This window comes from Melozone crissalis, unplaced genomic scaffold, assembly GCF_028551555.1.
Source record: "Melozone crissalis strain CALT ecotype California unplaced genomic scaffold, PUWL_Pcris_2 ptg000027l_1, whole genome shotgun sequence".
Taxonomy (NCBI): domain Eukaryota; kingdom Metazoa; phylum Chordata; class Aves; order Passeriformes; family Passerellidae; genus Melozone; species Melozone crissalis.
Window position 1 is genome coordinate 61,745,952 of NW_026535805.1, and position 23,612 is coordinate 61,769,563.

Here is a 23,612-nt window from a genome sequence, read left to right on the forward strand (position 1 = left end):
CTTTCCAAACAACCTCCTAAACCGTATATTTTATGAATCATTCTGAGTAGTGGGCTTACCTCTTTTACCTAATAGTTGTTCTTAAAGGAACCCTTCTTGTCAACAGGGTCAGTTACCCAGCTAGTGTCACTCCACATCTCCAGCTTTTATTATTGACACAGGGAAACACATTCACTGCCTACATATATAAAATTCTTTTGTTTCTTTTCTTTTTATTCAATGTGTTATACTTGTGCTATTCCTCACCAACACACTACACGCTGTTTCCCATTAATTTCTAATCATATCCTATCTATTTAGCATATCCTTGTTTAGTCCATACTCATATTAATAAAATGGCTCAAATTCCTTACTGTGGGAAGGAAAGAATGCATTTCTATTAATACTGAGTATCAGCACACTCCAAAAGTGGTCTTGTGCTGGACACAAGATGATATATTTATATAAACAAATTAAGATTTTAAAAAACCTCACACTCAGACATGCCATTAAACTAACCTACAGATGCCAAATCAATTATTGTAATTAATGTGGAATGAACCATATTGCTAAACCAGTGACAATTTTCATAACTACTATATACTGTTATGGTATTATGAAATAGCAATAGTCTAAACACTTTAATCTAACAGCTGCATTGTGATGGGCTCTGTGAAAACCCAAAGCACAGTTCTATAACCCTAAAAATATTTACAGGCAATCAACTTTTATTATTAAAGTGTCCTTGTGAGATAAGAAGTAAATGAAAGAAAAAAAACTACTCAGTGGGAACATTCAAGTAATAATAGAAAAAGAAACTTTTTATCTGGCTTTCTTTATCTTCCTCCACAAGTTACAAAATAGTGAGAGATAGCATAGTCTATCCATTGATAAAAAAATGGATCTGTACTGATACCTCTGAAGTCCAATATGGGATCTGGAAATTGGGATAAATAGTTCACAGATAGAACAATGCATTCCAAAAAGTTCAATCTAAAGTTTATTCTAAAACTTGCCAAAAGATCCTGCCATATTAAATCACATCTGATAAGATGGCAAATGAAAATTGATGCTTATAAATGTAATATGTAACCTTCACCAAATACTTACAATGATGAGCACTTGTTTAGATGTTATTAATGTGAAAAGACATCTTAGAAAGCTGGTGAAAGTATCATCTGCCTGAAACTTTAATTCTGTACTCAGTGGAGGTCAAAAATTGCAGAAAGTCTCTAGAATCAAGACATGGGTAGAGGAAAATTATTTATTATATACTTCAGAATGTCTGTACTATATCAAAAACCCCAAAAAAACCCCAAAACCCAAAAGCCAGAAAAATGTTTAGATTAAGCACAAACATGAATTAATCAGACACAAAGGAAGGCTAACCAAAATAAGACATTTCATTTGGAGAAAAACCCAATCAAATCTGTAATTCAGAGGGTTATGGTAGAGTTCATGAATGACATAGAAGGAGTCATAAAATGCATAAAACCAAATAATAAATAATTTTCAAGAAGATCTGAAATAATCTAAGATTATTTCAATAATCTTAGTGTACCAGGTGCCAGAAGCTGAGACTCACCAACCAAACTGGCTGCAAAGCCAGTACTGAGAGAGGACAAAGCCATGGTGGAAAACCCAAATGAAACTCCTGAGTGTGTGTTCCTCTGCTGGAGCACTTCATCATTAACCTTACCCCTGATCTGTTTCAAATGGAGATGTTGAACCCTAAAAAGAAGTTCATGACACAAAACAAACAACTTTGAGAAAAATTCTCAAGAGACACTGTTCACTCAGGAAACTCAAGGATGCAATATTTTGTACAGTGCAGTCAAATTCTAACTTTGGTATCAATTCTTGCTTAAAACTTTCTTGGCATCTAAGAAGTAGATTGTATCAAATGTCACATTATTTTTTTTAAATTGTGACATTAAAAGTGACACCTATTCTACACAGACTAGTACAACTATAATTAGTGCATATATGGGGAGATGTGATTTACCAGGGAAAGACCAACAAGGGTTTTGTCAACATTGTCCTTGCCAAGAGAAGTCTTGCTTTGTAAACTCAGATTGAATGTATCAGTGAGCACATGGATGAGAAGGATTGCAGAGATACAGTTTGCTGAAATTTCTGAAAGACTTCAAAGACTTTCTTGCTAAAGGTTCTTAAGGAGACTAAACAACCAGAGGACAAGAGAGAAGAACCCAGCATGGACTGAAATGCTGTTAAAAGGCTAAATATATGGTCAGTTTTCACAATGAAAGAAGTCACTGATGCACCTTCACATCTCTGCACTTACTCATAAATAATCCAAGTAAGATAAGGAGTGACAAGACAAAGATTGCTGAAGATATCATGTTATTCCTGAAAGGAGAGAAAAGGTGTGGCTGAGAACTGCAGAAAGACCTTCCTCTGTTCAGGGCTCATAGACACCCACTGATGATCCACTGTATGGGGACAGATATGCTCCAGCACAGGACTCAGCAGGGACCCCCAGACTCTTCTAAAGCCTCACTCAGACCCTCTGTGTCATCTGGAATGGCACTGGACACCTCCCTGTGGGCAGCTGAACAGAGACCTCAGTGCCTGGCAGGAAAACAACAGATGATGTAAATCCGTGCACTTGGGGACAAAACAGTCCTACATCACATGTGGAATGATGCTCTCTGAACTGACCCCCACATGTCAGCTGTGAGACTGGGAAGTTTAATGTTATTTGTAGGACAATGGCAGCTCAGTGGCGATCAACAGCACATTGAATACTAGAAATGTTCAGAAGCAATACTGAAAACAAGGCAGGGAATATTATTATGCCACTTTATAAATCTACTAGATGCCTCTGTCATGAACACTATATGGAGTTCCAGTCCCACCACCACAAACAGGAATAACAGAAATGGTGAAGTTCATAGAATAGCAGCATACACCTCCTTGGAAAGGAGATTTCACTTGGATTTGTCTGCAAGAGGAGCCTTGTCTGCAAGGGGATTTCATGGAGGCTCTGAAGTGGTGACTGGCATAGAGAAGGCAAACTCAATGTACTGTCCTTCCCCAAGCAAGAAGCAGGGTCAGATCATCACATGGTGCCACAAAATATCAAGTTGAAAGCAAGAAAAGTGGCTGTTCATGCATACAGTGACATTGTGGAACTCCTGCCACAGGATGATATGGATGCTACAAGTTTACAAGCAGTAGGTCACAGAAGTCACAGAAAGGATAAAGCTGGAAGGGGCCACAGTGGAGCATCTGGTCCAACCTCCCTGCTCAAGCAGGGCCATTCCAGATCACATGGCACAGGATTGTATCCTGGTGGTTCTGGAACATCTCCAGTGAGGGAGACTGGACAGCTTCCCTGCACAATCTCTTCCAGTGCTGAGTCACTCACACAGTAAAGAAATTCCTCCTCATGTTCAGCTGGCACTCCCTGAGCATCAAATGAACTGAACAAATGGATGGAGGAGATACAGTGAGGGCTGCTAACAAGACACAACCTCTGATTTCAGGAGTCACTGGATGCAAATTGTAGGAAGTTCAAAGCAGACCCAGCAGAAGTTTCCCCAGAAATTTCACCTCATACAATTCTTTCATGTTTGGGGACAAGAACTGAGAGACACACTCTTGTTTTAAGTGATGTATCTGCCTTTACGGTGCTATGAAAATTTGAAAAATTAGTAATTTTATTGATGCTTTTTAAATATTTCAGGTAACTAATGAGCAGCACAGCTTAAGCAGGATGAGCAATGGGGACACTTTTTCTCCATTTTTGCTGAGTACATCACTTGCAATTATCTTTGCTGGAGGCATCTGCAAAAAGTTAAGAGATCACCTAATTCAGGAGAAAATTAACCAGAGTACTACAGCCCAGCTGTAACACATTTTCTGTGCTTTTATCTCAATAAGGTGTCCTCTTTGGGAACAGCTGAGTCATGGACCCATCACTTACTATTTGTACCAAGTGCCACAATCCTCAGTCGTGCTAAGGAAACTGCACAAAACCTTGTCAAGTCCCTGAGCACAGTCACTCACGTGGGCTGGGGAGGAGCAGCAAACGCAGCTGTGAGTGGCATCACTGAGCCTGCAAGGTCTGAGAGCACCAGGGTCCTGCCCAGGCAGGTCCCCACGCTGTCCCCAGAGAGGGGCTGCAGGACCCAGAGCCTTCTCCCTTCCCAGGGGGCAGTTCCTGCCCTGGGGAGGCCGTGAGGGGGCTCTGGTGAGGCTGTCCCAAGAAGGTGAGAGCTCTCAGCAGGAAGAACAGCATTGCCAGCAGGTGCAAGGGGGTGATCCTGTTGGGAGTAAACTCTTTCTATTTCAATTCTGCCCCTCTATCCAGCCCTGCTGAGGCACCCCTGGAGTGTTGAGTCCAGTTCTGGCTCCCCAGTGCAAGACAGGCATGGAGCTCCTGGACAGGGTCCAGCAGAGGCTACAAAGATGATGAAAGGACTGAAGCATCTTTCTTATGAGGAAAAGCTGAGAGAGCTGGGCCTGTTGAGCCACAAGAGATGACTGAGAGGGGACTTCATCAATGTATTTCAGTATCTCAAGGGAGGGTGTCAAGAGAATGGAGCCAGCCTCCTCTTGGTGGTGCCAAGCAATAGGACAAGATACAACAGGCAGAAATGGATGCTTAGGAAGTTCCATCTGAACATGAGGAAGAACTTTATTGTGCGTGTAACCAAGCACTGGAGCAGATTGTCCAGAGGCTGTATTATCTCCCTCCCTGAGTACTCTCAAGAACCGTGTGGATGCAATCCTGTGCCATGTGGTCTAGGATGACCCTGCAGGAGCAGCGAGACTAGCCCAGACGCCCCGCTGCGGTCCCTCACGCGCAGCCCCACACCGAGCCTCCGTGAGGGCAGCGCCGCCGCCTCCTCGCCTTGCCCTCACAGCGGAGCGGGCGCCGCCCCCCGCACCGCCCCCCAAGATGGCGCCCCCGCCCGCCCCACAATGCCCCGCGCGCAACTGCCGCGCTTCCGGGTGCGGGCCCAGGAGGGCGGCGGGCCCGGCACAGCGGGCGGAGGGCGAGGTTGCTCCGAGCGGATGCGAACGAGCGGGCGCGCAGTGCCCGAGGAGGCCGCGCCCGGACCATGAGGCTTCGACTGTGGCTGGTCCCGGCCCTGGTGGTGCTGTGGGGGCCGGGCGGGCTGGAGGCGCTGGGGTACCCGCAGCGCCCGCAGCGCTTCGGTGAGGACAGGGCGCGACCACGGCAACCCCGGAGGGGAGGAGGAGGAGGGAGAGACCACTGCGGCGCTGGGGGGGAGGCGGGCACGGCACCCCCGCCGCTGCCGGGGGTTGGCGATGGGCGCTGTGTGGGGCAGGGCAGGGCAGGGCAGCCCTTGTGCTGAGGGCATCGCTGATGGGCAGCGTTTGGGGCTGCTGCTCCCTGCAGGGATACACCATTGTTCACACGCGAGGTCTGCTGAAGAGTTTTCCTCCCACGAGTTTGCGTTCTGTTAAGGCGGGCTGATCCCAGAGTAAGTCGGGTAGGACGGGACCGCGATGGGTGATCCGGTCCGGTGTCCATGCTCCTGCAGGGTCATCCTGGATCACATTCCGCAGGATTGCACCCAGGCAGTTCTGGAATATCTCTAGTGAGGGAGGCTGGACAGGGCAAAATCATATAAATGGCATCCCTTCATAGTTCTGTTTGGAGAGTCACCAGAGAGCCCCAAGCTATGGGAGCTGAAAGTGACCTCTAGAAAAGCTTGACACGGAGGAGAACCGCTGCCTTATTTAACTTCTGTAAACACTTTTGCATCTAAGCTTCTGCTTTGCACTGAACAAGTTGTAGACTTTAGTTTGATAAGCGAAAGCTTATCACTGCAGTGGCAGATGGACTCTTGCATGAGGCAGTGGCCGTGTCTTGCCCTCAAGACCCGTGTCTTACATACTTCTTGGATCCTTGATTTTGTTCCATTCTCCTCTCCTCTGTATGATAGTTTCAGAGCAGCAAAATTCTTGTTTCCTTTAAAAGCTTTGTCTGGCCCCCACATGAAAAACCCCTGTTTTGAAAATCAAAGGTACAAAAATGATTTCGTGATAAGTTCTGTTGCTTTCCTTGAGCCCATTGCTATGCAGGGCGGGATTCACATGGGGTGATGCTGACATTCACATGAACAACTGAACTGTCTGAAGACAGTCTCGGAGCACTGTTGCAGTGATTAATCAACTGTACATTCCCACAGAGATAGCTGTCCTGTCTCCAGTCCCCGAGGCCAGCAGGGACTGCTCCAAGGCTCCTTTCTTGGCTTGGATCTCTGAGCGCCTTTCCTGACAGGTGGCTGCACCTCTGCCCTCCTCTCCTGCACCTGAGGTGCATTTGGGGTTCTGTGCACACCTCAGGTGGCAGTAGGCTGTACAGTTTGTGGCTGTAGGAACCTGGGAAGGATGGGGCTCAGTGGGGGATGCTCCAGGAAGTGTAATAGAAATAAAACAAACACAGTGTGTCCTTTCAGCATCAGGGAGGTCCTGAACAGCTGTTGCATCTTGGGCTGTCAGATCTTCATGCCTTCTAAAGGACCTGTCTGCTCTGAGTTTGTGCAGTCTTTATCTGATGGCTTTTATCTCCTTGGCCCACGTACCACTGTGCCAAGACTAAGAGCTCTTCAATTTTATGAAATGCTGCATGGGGGAAAACCTCATTTCTTCTGTTTCTAAATGTTGGGAAAATTATTCATTTTCTTCACACCTGTGGTGACTTACATACCTATGCAATTTGTTTCATTTGTACTACTGTTTGTTGTTTAAGTGGTAAAATATTAGTCTACATAATAATTCTTAGTATGAGGAAAGAAGCATGGCTTTATTGGTTGCTTTTGTCTATATATTTTGTGTTGGATATTTATTTATTTGAGATGTATGGTCAGGGCTGCAGGACACTATTTGTAATACAAAGGCAGCATAAATTTATAATTATTAATGTTTTTTATTTTTTTTTCCTTTCTGAATAGTTTTTGGTCTTTAATAGTCACTCCAAGCTCTCTTTTCTTTGTGATTTTTCTTTTGGTTTTTTGAGGTTTTTGTGGGAGGGTTTTTTGGATTTTTTTTTTGTTTTGCTTTGAGTGGTAATAATTGTACTGATACACTTTGTTGTATAAAAACAGTGAGGAATTCTTTTCCTCACGTGCTATTTCACACATTCACACCTTGAATTTCATCACGTTTTATTTTGTTGTCCAGTAAACTAAATTTACAAAAGTATTTTGTGAGGGAACTTGAGAAATCCATGTGTGCTACATTAGCTGTTACTTTTATCCACACACTACTGCCAGATACATAGATATGTATAGGAGGCACTGCTTTCCCAGTACCTTATTTAGCCCCAGCTCTAGTAACTTGCATGTTGTTGTTATTGTTACCTGTTTGCCAGGTCAGGACACTGAATGTGTTGTTGATTAGGCCCCTGGATGGTACCTGGAGTGGAAATTGGTCTTTTCAGACCCCCTGCACTACACCAGTGGCTCTTGAGTCCCATACCACAGTTAGGAGCTGACCAGTTCTGTTTTTGCAGTGCTTTGTAACTCTTGGGGTAATACATTCATATCCTGCTGATTTATTGGTCATTTTCTTGACTTGTTGTAAAGCCTCTTTTCCTGAGTCTCAACACAGGGCTTTACATATATCCTATCATGACAAAAAGTTCCTTTTTGGGAACTTTTATCTCCTCTGCAGTGAATACTAAGGTCAGTTATTGGTACTGGCCTTTAGTTTAGCATCCATTCTTAGGGCAGTGTTTGCAGCTTACTTGTTTTACAAGCCCTCTTGGTTATTTAGCTGTGTGGTTTCTTCTCATAAAATAAAAAACATTTCAAGTATTAGCTTTCTGCCTTTTACAAGCTGCTTTTAAAAATACCTTTGCCTATTTTATTGTGGTTTTATGTTCATCTTTGGTTGGAGTTCTGTTGTCCTCATCTTACAGCTTGATTTTCTAAATATCATCTTTTCCTTCTAATAATTTCAATATTATTCTTTTGAAAGCTTGGTTTTCCCACAGCTTAATTTTTGGGAACTGAAATCAGATTTCTGATGAGAAGTATCTGTAAGGAAGTTTCATGAATTAACATTTTGTGATTTCTGTTGAGAACTTCTTGCTTATTACTCTGAGTTCAGTTTTTCAAGGAGGAAAAAAATTATACAGCAAAAAAAAGAATTTGACAAAGAATAGAATAAGTGATAAAATGACGTGGGTCATTTTCTAGCTTTTTTGGCTGAAGTAATCTTAGGGTGTGGTGCTCCAGGAGTCTAAACTGATCTAAAATGGGACTGCCACAACCTGACCTCAGCTTTCCAATCCCTTCCCCATTCCTGTGAGCACATTCATGGAATGTGAGCTGTCTGGAAGCTAATCTCTTTTTTTGTTTGTTTTTTTCCTTGCTCTTTTTTTTTTTTTTTTTTTTTTTTTGAGTGGTTTGGGGTCTTTATTTGCTTGGTTTTGGTTTATTTTCAGTAAAGGGTGTAGTTTCTCTCTGTGAACTCCATTATTGTGAGCAGCTCCCAGTGTGACTGTCCAAGCACCTGCCCCATTGTTTTTGGGGGGTGGAGAGGGTTGTGTTCCAGGTGAGGGATGAAGGCAGAATGGTATCCACCTCGGTTTGTCTTCAAGGTGTTCTCTTTTTAGTAATGTTGACATCAGGGATCAGTTTCTAGAGAAGTGGGACTCCAGTACTCAATACAGTGACTGATACTATAGTTTGGCCCCAGAAAAATTAATGGCACCTCTTTCATGATTTTACTCTTTGTTGTAATTTATCTCTGAAGATAACCTTTATACCTATAAAATATTTATGCTGTTTGTCCTCAAGTTCAGACATATCTGAATGGTAACAGAGTACCATTAATGCACTTGGAAAGAGTAACAGTGCAAATGTCCAGCTTGGTGCTGAATAGGGGAGTAGGTCACTGAGTATATGTAAAGAACTGCCTGAATCTGTGTTGCAGTACAGTAACAGCAGCAAGTGTGCAGGTTACCCCCAACAGACTCTGGGTGTAAAATGTGTTTTACTCAACTGTTGCCCTTTTTGAGTGAGAACTTTTGTCACAAGCTGGGCAGGGAACTAAAATAAGACTTTTCTTCCTTTGCTGGGCTGATGATATTCTTTAAATCACTCACTGGGGATCTTTTTCTGCCTGCCAAATTGCACTAATAAAATCTGAGGCAAGTACCCTGATTTTCAGCAGTTTTTTCTCCACACTGCAGACGTACCACGCAGAACTTGGAACAGCTGCATGAGCTGGAGAAATGCCCTGGTACAAATGGTTCAGTGCAAACTTACCTGATGCACATCAGAAGACTTGGATTTAGATTTGTTGAGTGAAACAAACAAATGGTAGTGATGTTGATGAATAAACCAGGGGAGCTAAGTGATACAGAGGGCAGAAATAAATTGATTTCCAGTGAGTTTTGAATTCTTCACACTTGGTGTGACAAAATGCAGGAAGTCCAAAGGCCAGGAATGTAACTTGCTGCCAGAGAATTTAGGGATTGGAAGTTTAGCTCACTGTCAAAAATGTGCAGTGAGATAATTAGTGACAAAAATCTTAATGCAAGATTAAATTTTATCCTGCTGGACTGAAGCTTCTGTTGGAGACTAAGGCAAAACCTAGGTGAGAGTCAAATGATTAATTTCTCTACCATGATCTGCCTTTTTGGTTACAGTTTCTTACCCCATTTGGACATCCTTTGAAGCAAGATTACTGTTGTAGATGGAGCTGGTTTTGCAGTTTGTCCCCAGAAGCTGAAGGCTGAGTGTGTTTCTCACCATGCATCACATGGTGGAGAATTCAAGGACACACAATCCCACAGATGTGGTCCCTGCCCAGGATGTGGTGGGATTATTTCAAAATCATTGCAGGAATTGATGCAGTGTCTGTCTCTGTATAAACAACAAATGCTTGATGTAGACATGGCCCTATTGAATGCAAATTACCACTATTATTTTTGTGTTGTGGATTGGCAATCTTTTCCCTGAAGTTACTTAATATCAAAGTTTTCAAGTACTTTTCCCGGGTTTGTTTTCATTTGTTCATATGAATAGGTCAATGTTTCCATTTCCAGCTGAAAAAAGTGATTGAAGTGTAATTTCTGCAAAAACTACTCAAGGTCAACAAAAAGAAGAATGTCAATGCTACAATAAATTCTAATTAATGTGAATTGCCTTTAATTGTTGCAAGAATTCTGATAATGGAAGCCCAATCCAGTGCTCAGCATGGGTTTGATTTTCAGTAGTGCCAATTTGTTCTGACCTTTAAGCAGACAAAAAGTAAAATTCCTGTTTGCTTTCAAGATTTAGGGTGGTTTAATTTTGTCCCCAGTAAAAACTGACAGCTTCCCTGCTGCTGTAGATAGCAGCAGATAGCACTGCTGATAGCAGCAGTGACTCATCTCAGTTTCATGCTTCTGCCACTCTGGAATTTTTGTGTGCATGTGCAGAAGCCCCAGCATGGATTTCTGCTCTGTGGCTGGAAGGGCCAAGTGAGGAAGCCCAGCCAGCCATACTCTAACACTGGCACTAGGACTTTACATTCAGATGCAATTGTGTGTTTAGTAGTCAGCAGAGATTTGTCTTTGGGATAGAAGTTTATATTTAGTTTCTGTTATGAACAGGTTGATCCCCCACCCCAGCTTTTTTATAAACTGTAGGAGTCAGAGTTTGCCTGTTTGCCAGACTGATGATGGCATGTGTTTTGCTGTGAACCCAAGAGCTAGGTTTCTTTAACAAAGAACAGTTTATCCTGTTGTTCTTTTCTGTGATCTTCATGTGCATCCCTGTTTTTGGGATGTCCAGTGACCCTCTCAATGGTTCTAATGGTTTTCCTGATGTCTTTCATTCTTATAGCTCCATGTGATAGTACTGCCCATCTTTGTCACTCGTGGCCTGCATCTCTTCACAATATCCATCCCTGTCTTCCTGTGCTGCCCTAATGTGCATTATTTGTACTTTTTTCCCTCCTTGATATTTGCATTTTTAACCTTTGTAGGCAAATGGACTGTGAAGTGGGAAGGCAAGAGGACTCTGTTATGAAGGGAGGCACCTACAGCTGCCATCCAGTAAATGCTGATCCATAATTACTGAGGTGTTGAACAAGAACATGATATCCCTTGGTTTCCTTTCTCACATTTTCAGGTTTTCACTAGAATAGTAAAATTCTGCCCCTCATTACTGTGAGGTGCCTCAAATTTTGGAAGTTCATGTGTGAATGAGTCCACAGTTGTGTCCACAAGGAAAAGAAATGCAGTCAGAAGTGAAGGGGTTGGTGTCACAAGTGTAGTCTAGACAGTAATTAGTGTCTACCTAGAATCAGCTCCACTTGATCTTATTGTGTGACCCAGCAGGATTTTGTGCTGTGGTATCTTTGCACAGCAGTGAGGCTTGTAGTCTTTTGGTAGCCAGACAAATGGTCTGTTTCCAGAGAACACTGCATCCTGGTGGCTGGGCAGTTCCTCTCTGCAGGATGTATGAAAGCATGTGATTTGGGGGTGGGTTGTGCTGGGGTTTTTGAGCATCAGATCATATGATGCTGTTCTGTTGTGAGATGGGATGGCTGTATTGCCCTCACTTCACTTTACTTATGAGGATGTTCATTCAGTAGACTTCCTTATTTTTTATAATGTCAACGTTTGGCAGTATATTGCTTTTTTTTCCCTTTGGAAAGTGATCTATTGTCATTAATAGGACAAACTGTTATTAAATCAAGTAGATCCAACAGTGTAAGTTTTGTTCCTCACTGATCCTTATTTAAGATGTGATTAGTGAAGGAGATAATTTGCAAGGTTGGAAGTGTGTGAGGTAATGTGTAGGAGCCATTGTGGGTATTCAGCTGTATTCCAAACCACCAGAAACAGCATCTTAATCATCTATACAGCTTCTGCTAAACAGAATTTGCAGCCTTAAGGAAACATTCCCACTGCCTTGAAACAGATGTTTATTTTACTGTGAGGAAAAACGTTGGAGTAGTATAAAGGTGCTGCTACATGAACAAGTTTTTCCTGAGATGAGCTAAAGGGTATTTAGCAAGCTGTTAGCTTTTCCATGATACCCATCACTGGCATGTCTGAGTGTGTGATAGGGAGGGAGTAGTTGCCCAGTGTAACTGCAGAAGTGCTCTGTGGAGAGGTGGACAGTAAAGCAGCAGCATCCCTGCCCTCCCAGCATGAGGGCTGATCAACCCTACCCGGAGGCTTCCTCTGCTGCTGAGTGAGTGCAGGCACTTTGTTTTCTCACGTGGTTTGACTAGTTTGGTGCAGCTGGGATCAAGTTAAAAACATGCCTTCTGAAACATTCAGCAGTGCTGATGTGGCTCACCATTCTTACTAACAGGTTTGTCCAGAAATGTGCTCAGAGCGTAAACTTTTATCTTGTTATGGTTTATTAGAACACTGCCATGCATTTGGTTTTTGCTTTGAACTGGTTTCTGATAAAGTTCTTCTGTTTACATGTTCTTGATGAGCAAAACAGCAACCACTCTTCTGTGGAAACAAGTAAACATGATTTATCTAAACTGTTTTGTGTGGGATAAGTGTTTCAGTTCACTTTGAATTGTGTCTCTGGCAATGTCTCTGTACCAGATGTGCTGGAGAAAGATGTAACAGCACGTGCAAGGAGTTGTTACAGAACAGCTTTCCCACGATGAACCTTCTCAATGTGTCCTCTTTGTCAACAGTCTCCTAAAAGCAGCATAAGCTGTTCAGAGAGGGTACCCACAAACATTTATGCAGGGCTGCATCACCTCCTGCCTGGCACAGACTGTTTGTGTGCCCAGTTGAAATGTGAACATATTTGCCTTCTCCATTAGCTCTCCCTGGAATGGTGCTGCAGCCAGTGAGTGGCTCTTACTGCAAACACAGGGGCAGCTGTTTTATGTGGGGTGATGGACACAAGCTCTTGTGCTTCAAGCTGGAAAGACTCCAGGCTGTGTTTCCTAGTCTAAATTCTGAGACTCTGAGTTATATTTCCAATTGCTGTGTTTGCTTACTTTAATTAATATATTTTAATGTACAAGAAGAGCATACAAAACTAAATAGTAACAATTCAGAGCCCTTCTATTCAGTCACTCCTGAGCTGTATCAGAAAAATTGTTACTAGTCAACTGCTCATAAGCTTTTGACAGGTTGATTGAGATCAGAACCCAGATGTAGTCGATGAGCACCGCATGAAACACAGCCCGGAGCCCCTTCTTCAGTCTTGGAGATGACACTGATTTAACAGTTCCACTGCAAAATCCTTCCTGAGTGTGTTTGCAGTGCCTGTTGGGGGACTGCTGTCTGTAGGCTTGTCATCTCATTCCAGTGCCTTTGACTGAAAAATTATTTCTGCTTTTATTCCCTTGGGATGATTGGAGAAATAACTGCAATTATTCCTGCAAGACCCACTGATTGTCTAGTGGTCTTTTTTAAATCCCAAAAGTAATTTTTTAAAAAAATTTGGGATCTTGAGTTTTAGGTAGGAACACTTTCTGTCATGGGATAATTTTGAAGAGAGTTCTAAAAACTATTAATTATATCTTCTGAGTTAAAACTTCATGCTTCCAGATAAGCTTAACCTTTCCAGAGATGATGCAGTGCAAAAGAATGTGATGAAATGGCTGACTTGCCACATTTACTTGTTGGGTTCCAGACAATAGATGGGGCATGAGATCATGGGAATTTACTGTTGTACTTAGGAAAGCCAAGCTGCTTGGAGAAGGCTGACATTGGTATTTGAATTGCTAGCTGAGCACTGAAAGAGAAACTTCTGCTTTTGAAATACATGCAGTGGCCTCCAGCTCAGGGAGTTAAGCTGTTCTCCCGTGCATTCTTGAGCTCTTTGGTGCTAGAGCAGAGTTTAATAAAAGATACTTTCTGTGTTAAGTCTGGAAGTCTAGTACCAGGAGGCTTTTAGCCCAGAAACAAGGTGAAAGCAAAGAGTTGGTGAGGTCAAAGCTGAGGGCAGAGGTGGATCACTGCTGTGGATTTCTTCTTGAGAGCTTTGGGATATTGTCTTTGTCACTGATGTTCCTTCTCTGTCTGTCTTACAAACCCGATTTCTGTATGTTCTTAGGAGGTTTCTCTCCGGGAAGGAAGGTGCCATGAGGTGAAGGCTGGTGGCAATAAATAAATACTTGCCATGTCAGGATGCAATTAAGAGGTTCCCTAAAATGACAGGAATGCAAAAATCTAGGAGGGTGTGGAAGGGAACAAACCGCAAAAAAATGGTTTGAGAAACTAAGCTCAGATCTGTTGAAGCCCATGGGAAATGACTCTTGGACCATAATGAAGATAATGGGGAAGGAATACCAGAAAGATTTTTAAACTTGAAAAAAAAGTCAAGTATATGCTTTCTATGGCTCCCATCCACAGTCTGCTGTACAGTTGGATTCTGTACAGTTCTGTGTTTTCTTTACAATAATGACACTTCATCTTTTATTTTCAATAAGCCATGAACATGGATTCGTTTTGCAATATGAACATTTTACAGGAAACTTTTGTTTTGAGTGTATTACCAATATATTTGTTCCACATGTGTCTGATACCATAATTAGTTAACAGATTATGTCTGGGAGCAGTGTATCTTAAGCCTCTACTTATGTTGTAAGTAAAATTAAAAGCAAACAAATTTAGGAAGGGTAAGAGGAAATATGAACAAGTGCACTCTTGTTTCAGGGTTACAGGAACTGGGAGTGCCGTGTGTTTCATTTGTTACTTCAATAGAATCATCTTACTCATCTTCATGAACTTCTTAGGTCTTGTTCTTACTACCCTTCCTGTGTCTCTCTGAGACATTTCCAGAAGGGTGTTTGTGTATATTAAGGTGGAGTAGGACTTGCCTACCAAATAAAAAAGCCTGATTTTTTTTTTTTAGCAGACTTCTCAGTTCTCTTGCCATGAAACTGAGACATTTTGTCTGGCCATAGTGGCAACTGTGTCTTGCTTTTTGGCATGGCTTTCTCTTGGTTCTGGTCTGTGCTTCAAAGGCAGAGGTGGAAAAGGACAGTAATGTTTTGTAGCTGGGGTTGTGCCTCTCGGGCAGAGCTTGTGCTTGGCAAGTCCCTGAACAGCACGGCAGTGGTACCACGCCTCTTGTTTCATGCCCCATGTCCCACACATTGGTCTGTATCATAAACCAATGTTGGATATCCTGGGTATCAACATTCTCTTTAATTGAGGGGTCAGCTCTAGCCTGAGTGTAGTGACAGAATCTCAAGTTTGATTAAAAGAATTCTGAACTAAGCAGTTTAATGAGTTTTTTTTCCCAGAATTGATTTCCCTGCCTGTTCCTACCCCTTCCTAGTTAGTTCTGGATGAGGGCAGACGCCAGATAAAAAGCAATTAATTAGAACAGACTTTTTAACAAAAAAAGAGCTGTTTGGAGGGGGAAGTTAGGCATTTACCCACTGCTTGGCTCTAGTGAATCAGCTCTGCAGCATTTGGCAACTGAAAATAAAGGCCCTGCCTCATGCAGCAGTGGGGCACGTGTGGGGAAAATCCCAACGACACAAAACACGGTGATAGAAACTTGTCTTTGCATATAACCCGAAACACATGGTAATCATGTGCAGGTGCTCTCAACCTGAGGGTTGTAAACAGAAATCAGGAAATTGCAACTGCACTGCCCTTCCTGTGTTGCTCAAGGCCCGGGGAGGGAGAAGCCTGGGAACCGCTGCCCAAGAAAGGAGCCGTGTCGCCTGTGCCTCGCTCTGTGAGTGGGTCTGGTGCAGGGCCAGGAGGGCTGTGAGGGTCATCCTTGCTTCTGTGCCTTCCTCACTTCAGTGTACACAAGCACACCTGTGGCTGTACAGGGCTGGCTAATTCTCCCCACCCACCCAGCCCCTTGCAAAAGGAAAAGCAAGGTGCTTCCCCTTGCCCTCGTCAGTGCATGCATTCTTAAAGCTTTCCTGGGCTTTGGAGGCATGGATGTGGGGATAAATTATGGTACTGAGTGACAGGTTTAAAAAACCCATATTATTTCAAGAGCTGTGGGCATCTAGATTTTAAGTTGCCAAGCTTGGTTTGTTGCACAATAGTTGGTAAAACAGCTTATTAGTGGTTCTGCTTACTTTAAAGGCCAATAGAACACATGAGGTGCCTTTGCTGAGTGGGGCAAGCTAGTGACCCCACTAGCTAGGGACTCTGAAGAAATGCCATCTTCCTTAACAGAAAACCTCTTTGGTAGCTATCAGGTCTGGTTTAGAAGCATAGTTGGAAATGGAGGGGAAGGAAACAGGAATTTTTTAAAAAAAGAATGTCTGGATGAGCACTTCTGTCTCTTGGAAAGCACATCCGAGTCCTCATTTAGTGCAGTGAAGAGTAAACTCCTCTGGCTGAGAAGGAAAATGGCAATGTGGGAATAAGAACCTGTGGTTAAGGCTTTAAATAGCAACTGAACCTATCAGTGCTAGTGGAAGCCAGGGTGGTTGTTGGGTGTCTCTCTGGGTGGTGGGTGCTCCAGAGGAGCAAGAGTGTGGATGGATGTTGGGATGAAGAAATGCCTTACAAAGTAGCAGGAGGCTTTATCAGCAAGAGCCAAGAACTGTTTGCAGCTCTCCTGCACTTGTTAATGGTGGAAACATCTGCAGAATATCGATGTGAATTTGTAATTTGTGTACTGCTCCCATAAGAATTCAGGCACTTGGTCTTCTTTCTCTGAACAAGTTTTTGTGTTCTGAGTAGGAAAAGGAGTTTTGCATGATGGTAAGGTATTGAGGAACCAGGGTATCTCACCTGAGTAGTCTTATTAGTTAGTTCTGATTGATTGTGCTGTCCAGATACCTGCTTTCTGGCTGCTGTTGGGCAGAAAGGCCCAATACAGTCCAGTCTGCAATTAACTTGGTTTAAGCCTCCTAGGTTAAACTATTTTCTTCCTCAGATTCATGTGGAGACCAGCAGGTGAGGAGAGTAATTCACCCCAGAGAAATGAGGATGTTCTCCCCATGTAGTTTCTGGAGGCAGCCAGGGAGGGCTTAGTTCTGCATTGCTGTGGCAATAAAAATGATGAGTTGGTTGCTCAGAAGTTGTAGAAAAAGTGAAGCACACTCTGTCTCTCTCAGATTGTCTTGTCTCACTCTGTGATTTCTACTTGTGTACACAAAATAGGCCATTACAGAAATGTACAGTAGTTTTCCTAAAATTAGAGCAAACTGTGGTCTCGCTGTTGAAATGGGAGTCTCTGATTTGCTCTTTTTTTATGTGTGCATTTGGAAAGAAAGTCTTTTGAAAGTAAAACTTTCCTTGTTGGTCTTTCAGACACAGTTGAGTCCATGCTTTCAGACTACGACATCCTCTCCCTGTCTAGCATCCAGCAGCACTCACTGAAGAAGAGGGACCTCCAGCCTGAGACACATGTGGAGAGGCTCTTAAGTTTTTCAGCCCTGCAAAGGTAATTAAATCATCAGGGATGAAATAGCATAATATTTTCCTCCAGTTTCTGATGAGTAATGTGCAGTTTCAAACCCAGAAATTGTTGTCTTGTTTTCTGTCATGACTGGCCAGTTCTTCTAGGTTAGTGATCTCCATGGTTATATGACTTCAGAGAGGCTCAGAGGAAAGGGGAAAGTAAGTTCTGTTTTATTTCTCTGGTGGCTGAAGTGACAGTAATTTAGGATTTCTTTTGCTTTATTTTTAGGTTTAGTTTCATGTAGGTTTAGTTTCACTGCTGGGGTTGAATCTCACTTATACCTCATCTGGCAGTGTTGTCAGTACTTCTTGTCTGTCCTCTGGTTCTTGAAAATCTCAGCCTTCAGTTTGGGACGTGTGTGTGGTGTGCTGCCCAAGAGATTTATTGTATTTCATCTTTTGTTTGTTTGATTTGGTTTTGGTTTTTGTTATAAGATGGGAAATAAAAGCTCAGGTGAAAGGGGAAGGAGAAGTAGAAGGGAGCAGGCATTAAGATTGCAGCGATTTTATTCTGAGAGTCAGAAAAATGCCTTGCAGGTATTTCAGTGCTGAAATTGTGAATCTGAAATGGAGAGCAGAGTCAGAATAGCACTTTGTATTAACAAATGTAGATTCATTTTTGTTTGTCTGACATCTTGTCCTCTGTGTATTCATGTGCTTTCCCCTGTGTCATCTTCAGCTGTCATGCACGTAATGCATAATTGTTGAATCTCAGAATGTTTGAAAGGGCATTTTTTTTTGAGTTTGGAGGGGCAGTTATGAAAGGTTGATGGGATCAGATGTCTGACTGTCCCTGTTTTGCACTGCCTCATGCATGCTGGCTTTAGGGTGAGGTTGCCATTGACGATTACAGAATAATTGCAGAGGAGCATGCCAAAAATCTTTGACCCAAAGCCCACATAAACCAAGAGCCCACAAGGCTTCTTCTAGAGAAGGAATACTTCTTGGGATAGTTTGCAGGTTTTGTGACAATATATTGTAAAAAATGTAGAAAAATGTAGGGAGTTCAGATTTCTGTTAATGGTCTTCTGCCTGTATTATGTCAGAAAGTAAGAACTTCAAGATAATTTAATTTCAAATAGATGGAGAAATTTCTTGATCTGATTCTTTTTTTTTTTAATAGTTACCAGTAACTGGTTTTCCTTAGCTGCAAATGGAGAAGGCAAACTCTTACTGTTTTGGATTTGGGGGGTTATTTTTTAACTTTTTTTTAATTAAACATCCATGACTCTAAAATATTTACAGTTATCAATTACCCAGTATATGTTTTTGTAGCCTGCTTATCAGAATTAATGCTTTTTAACTTCTTTTGGACCCTCAATAGAATGGAGATTGAATGTATCTGTTATGTGTATACTTTGCTTAAAAATAAATGTAAGTAAATTCTTTTACAGGCACTTTAAATTGTACTTAACTGCAACTGCTGAACACTTTTCAGAAAAATTTCAAGCATTAATTGTGGATGGTGAAGGCAAGGAAAAAGAGTATCGTGTTCAGTGGCGGGACTTTTTCACCGGACATGTCGTTGGTCAGTATGAAGTAGACTATGGGTCAGTGCTGAGAAACCACAGCTTTGCTTGGGTCTCTTGGGCAGGGTTAGTGGTGTATTTCCCTCATTTTCATCAGATGTGGTTAGGATGAAGAAATAAACGTAATTCTTATCCTGTTGGGTTTTCTGGTTTTGTTTTTGTGGTGTGTTTGGGGATTTTTTAGGTTTGGTGGGTGGTGGGGTGTATTGCATCAAGCTCCTAAGACAGGACTCTTGTGTTGAGTTTGGCAGGACACAAAGGTATAATTTACTTAAGCAGCAGCTTGCAAATTATTATTTTTTTTAAATGCTGATGGTAGCTTTAATTCCAGCTGGAATGTAGGACTTGAATGTTCCTTGCTCCAGAACACAAAGCCAAGGTAGAGGTGATGCTGTAATGCCCAGACTGTTCAATTAAAAGACTTAAAGATAGTTCTTTGTAGATTACTTCTCTGTAAAGAAAGATGCCATGCTCCACTTTCATGCAGTACTAATGCTTCTGCTAAGTTGTTTTGATTTCTTTGTTGCCTTTGTGATGTGGTGAGACTTTCCCACTGGAATGCAGGCTGACGCCGTGAAATTGCTGTCTGATAGCAGTTAGATGCATGCTGCTTTTGTTGGCAGTAATATTGTGTCCCCCATTACTAATCCCCAGAGCCATCTCAACACTTTCTGCAAAATTTTCTGTTAAGTCTGAGTCTCGTTTACTGTGACTATTGGGAAGTTAAGACTTTGGGGAAGTGCTGATTAATTTCATTTTTTTCTTTAAATGGAACAGTACAGAGGCTGAGGAAGGTAATTTGTCATGAAGTTTAGAAACAATTAGAAACCCCCAACAAACAGTGTCTGTGCAGGAGTACATGCAAACAGCTGAATTAATTTAATGCTTCCATGTTTATGTTAAAGGAGAGCATAATTCCAAGGTTGTGGCTCATATTGGAGATGAAGATTTTACAGTGCGAATCAATACTGATGGAGAAGAATACAATATCGAGGTATGCTTTGCTGTGATGGAAAACTGTATCCAGACAATCACCTTCTTTTCCTCTGGGTGTTCCCCTGCCTTGTTAGTTATGTTGACACTTCTGTAGCTCAAACTAGATGTGGTGGTAGTGTTTGTTTTGGGGTGAGGAAGGAGATAAATAAGAAACCAATTTGGCTTGCAAGTGTTGACTTTTATTAGTGAGTGGCATTCTCTGACAGTTGCATGTTTTAGGTGCACCAGGGAGAAGGTATATTTTAAACATGAAGGGGTTTCAGAAACAGAAATAGATAATGTCAGAAATTAGTGGTGATCATGGCCTCTAACAAACTGTGGCAGTCTAAACAGAGTCAATGTCTGTGAAGCTTTTTAAAACTGGCTTTGTTACATCTTGGGAAGTTTTCCCATTCTTAGAGTTTCATTAAAAATCTGATATTTTATCTGAAAATTGGTTATTTTTCCCTACTCCTTTGTTTTTCACCATTTTACTTGCTTGTGCTATTTTGAACTCTTGGTTAAAAAAAATATTCAACAAATATATAATTAGAGACTGTCATAATGAGATATTCAGTGCAGTATATTCCCAGACACAAGCAATATTTGAATGGCTGAATAACAGTAATTATAGCTGAGTGTTATATGGATATTGTAATTGTCTCCAAACCCAAAGATACACAGAATTATGGGTAAACCTGAGAAATCTAGTCCTGTGAAAGTATAAAAATGTGATCAAAATGTCCAAATCACTGTAGTTTTGTTTTACATTGAGAACATACAGTATCTGTTTGCTTGTGATGTAAAGCGTTTTTGTGTTTGTGCTCCAGAGCAGTTGTGGGTGTGCCTTGTCTCTCACAGGGGTGCAGTCAAGCCCCTGTTCCTGGCTGGCTGTGTCTGTGCAGCTGGGGCAGGCAGTGTGTGCAGCCTCTGCTTTGTTGGGGTGTGCCCAGGTCAGCTTTGGCCACTACCAGCCCTGGGTGAGACGATTGCCATGTGCAGAGGGAGCTGGCCTGAGTCTGTTCCCCAAAGGCAGCATGGGCAAAGCTGCTCTGCCATTTCCTGCTTTTGTTTTCAGGGTAGTTGTGCATGGTTTGGAAAGGCTGTGGGCCTTTGTGTAAACCACTGGTGCTCTCACACCTTGCCTTAGTGTGTGAAACCTTCAGTTTTGTGCTGCAGACATGGCTGCTGACATGGCACAAAATGTGTCATGTCCTTCACGTTCTGGGACCTTTTTGCTGTGAAGTGAAAGCACAGTGTGCTAAATAATGCTGGCTAAAGTTGGAAGAGCCCTGCCTAAGGGCCAGAGGAGGCCCAGAGCCAGGTGCACTATGCTGCAGGTGCAGGCAGTCTGTGCTGCTTGCCTCTGGCCAAAGGACTGACCCTGCCTGTGTCATATTTAGTGTGTGGCTTTAGCTTTAACGTTCAGATAAACATAGGACTTGTCAGTAAAGTAAAAAGATTATTTTTATGCATCTGCTATGGGAATTGGTGTCTTTCTCAGATTTCATGGTCTTCTTTGGTTTTGGAGGAATTTATATGCATGTGAGTGACTTAGGTAGCTGTTGAACATTTGAAGAGCCCACATTCTGCTGTGTGCTTAAAGGCTCTCTGTTACCTGCCTCCTGTGCTTCTGGTCAGTGCATGGGTTAGCATTTAAAGATATCCTTCTGGCTCCATGCTCTTACAGAGGGCTGCAGAGGAACCTGAGAAGCCTCTTCAGCTTGCTCAGATTCTGAGGAGAAGAAAAATTCTCTCCTATGGCTTTATCAGGTAGCTGCCACTACTTTGTTAAGATGCTCTCAGACTTTTGCATTCCCGTGTAGCATAAGAGAGTTGACTTCTGTTGGCTGTCTTGTGGATGTCATTTTATCAGTAGATTTGTTGCTGTGGGTGAAGTGCATTTGTTCATTTGTGTGTGTAGACAGAAAACTGTGGAGATACAATGGTGCATCCATAAAGTTTTTTACTTATCTAGGCTTTGGGTTCATTGTGTTTCTAACTTCTCCTTGTGCTGTCAGCCACTGTGGAGATTTGTAGGTGATGTGGAAGATGAAAGACTGCTGGTCTACAGATCTGAAGATATCAAAGACTTCTCAAGGTTGCAATCCCCCAAAGTATGTGGTTATTTAAAGCTGAGTGAAGATGAACTGCTGCCAAAAGGACTGGAAGACAGGAAACAAAATGAAGGTGAGTGTCCATACTTTGGGAGAGCAGCATCTTTGAAACAAATTAGCTTTTTCAATTCACTGTGGGCATGGAGGGGGAAGAAGCAGCACTCCTCATGCCTCTTTAAACAACTTTGTATTTATGTGCCCTGTGCAGCAGGACCTGTTTGGCCTCTACGGTCACTCAAGGAATCCATCTTGTGCTTTGATAAAGTTTTGTGAGTTTTTGGTCCCAGTTTCCTCTGTTCTTTGCTGTCTTAGCAGAAGTTGGGGCAATGACTAGGAACAGGAGGAGGAGAGGTGTTAAGGCTGTGGTGATGACCTTAAAAGCTGTATAGGTTAATCTAGTGAATAACTCAGTTTCACTGCCATGCATTCTTTTCCTTACAGTAAGTTTGAGGACTGTTAGGAAGACAAAGTACAAGAATAGCTATTAAAAAAAAAGCCCCAAACTAAAACTAAACATCCCCATTCTCCTCCCAGGAGCCCACCCAAGCTCAAATTCAGGTCTTGAATAAGGACAGTAGACTCAGCAGGGGTAGTAGTATTGAGTGGTTTTTTTTAAATATTTCCTTTAGAAAGCACCCATCGGAAGACAAGAGCTGTTCCAGAGAACTCCAAAAACACGTGCAAGATGTTGGTAGTGGCAGACCATCGTTTCTTCAAGTACATGGGCCGTGGGGAAGAGAGTACCACTATCAACTACTTGGTGAGTAACTGTACCCTGTTACATTTGCTGGAATAGATGCCGGAAAATGCAGTAGTTCAAACACCATACAGCTTATACTGCTTTTGTACACGTGGTTTTTACCTGGGAAAGTGCTAAATTGTGCTTTAAAAATATTCTACAGTGAAGCTAATGTAGTTCAGTAGTCTTCAAATTTCACTTGAAAGCAAATTCCTTCCTGCCATGTAGTTCTGTTAGCTATGCTGTTTTCTGCCCAGGAACTTCTCTTTTCTCAGTCAGAGCTCTAGAGTCTCCTGAGTTTTGAAATCCACTGCAAATGATCTGAGCAGCTTTAAAGTCCTAGCATGTTTAATGAGAAGTTAAAGCAACTCATATAGATTTTCTTTTCCAGATTCTTTCAGGATTCTCTGTCCAGAACAATAAATTAGAAGCAGGCCTGGTAAACAAGTTGTTTGGTGGTGTGGGTTAACCCCATGGGCAGCTCAGCCTCGGGCAGCTCAGCTTCAGGCAGCCACTTGCTCTCCCCTCCCAGATGGAATGGGGAGAGAATCAGAAGGGTAAAGGTGAGATAACTTGTAGATTGAGGTAGAGGCAGTTTAATAGCAAAAGTTGCTCACAGCAGCAAAGCAAAACAAGGGAATTAATTTACTGCTTCTCATCAGCAGGCAGGTGTTCAGCCATCCTCAGGGAAGCAGGGCTCCATCATGTGTACCAATTACTGAGTGACCCAGCTGAAACACTGGGCTTGTCTGTCTGACAGGTTTTTGTGAACTAGAACAAGGCCCTTCTCCCTTTCAGCAGAAGGGGAGAGTATGGGGGTTTAGGGACTGAAGACAAAACAAATTAAAACAGGTTTGGAGGCCTGTTTTCGTTTGTTCATCTAAAGTCTCTTTCTGAGCTTT

The 23,612-nt window shown here is 42.4% G+C and overlaps 1 protein-coding gene across 1 annotated transcript in view; it reads left to right on the forward strand.

The window, feature by feature from the left end:
• Positions 1-4,988: 4,988 nt before the first annotated feature.
• Positions 4,989-23,612, forward strand: part of ADAM17 (ADAM metallopeptidase domain 17) — a 32,992-nt gene continuing 14,368 nt past the window's right edge. The window contains exons 1-6 of the mRNA XM_054279530.1: positions 4,989-5,166; positions 17,201-17,333; positions 18,745-18,878; positions 19,785-19,873; positions 21,876-22,044; positions 22,601-22,731. Of these exons, the coding sequence (XP_054135505.1) occupies positions 5,070-5,166; positions 17,201-17,333; positions 18,745-18,878; positions 19,785-19,873; positions 21,876-22,044; positions 22,601-22,731 (753 nt within the window). The 5' untranslated portion in view covers positions 4,989-5,069. The remainder of the gene's footprint in view (positions 5,167-17,200; positions 17,334-18,744; positions 18,879-19,784; positions 19,874-21,875; positions 22,045-22,600; positions 22,732-23,612) is intronic.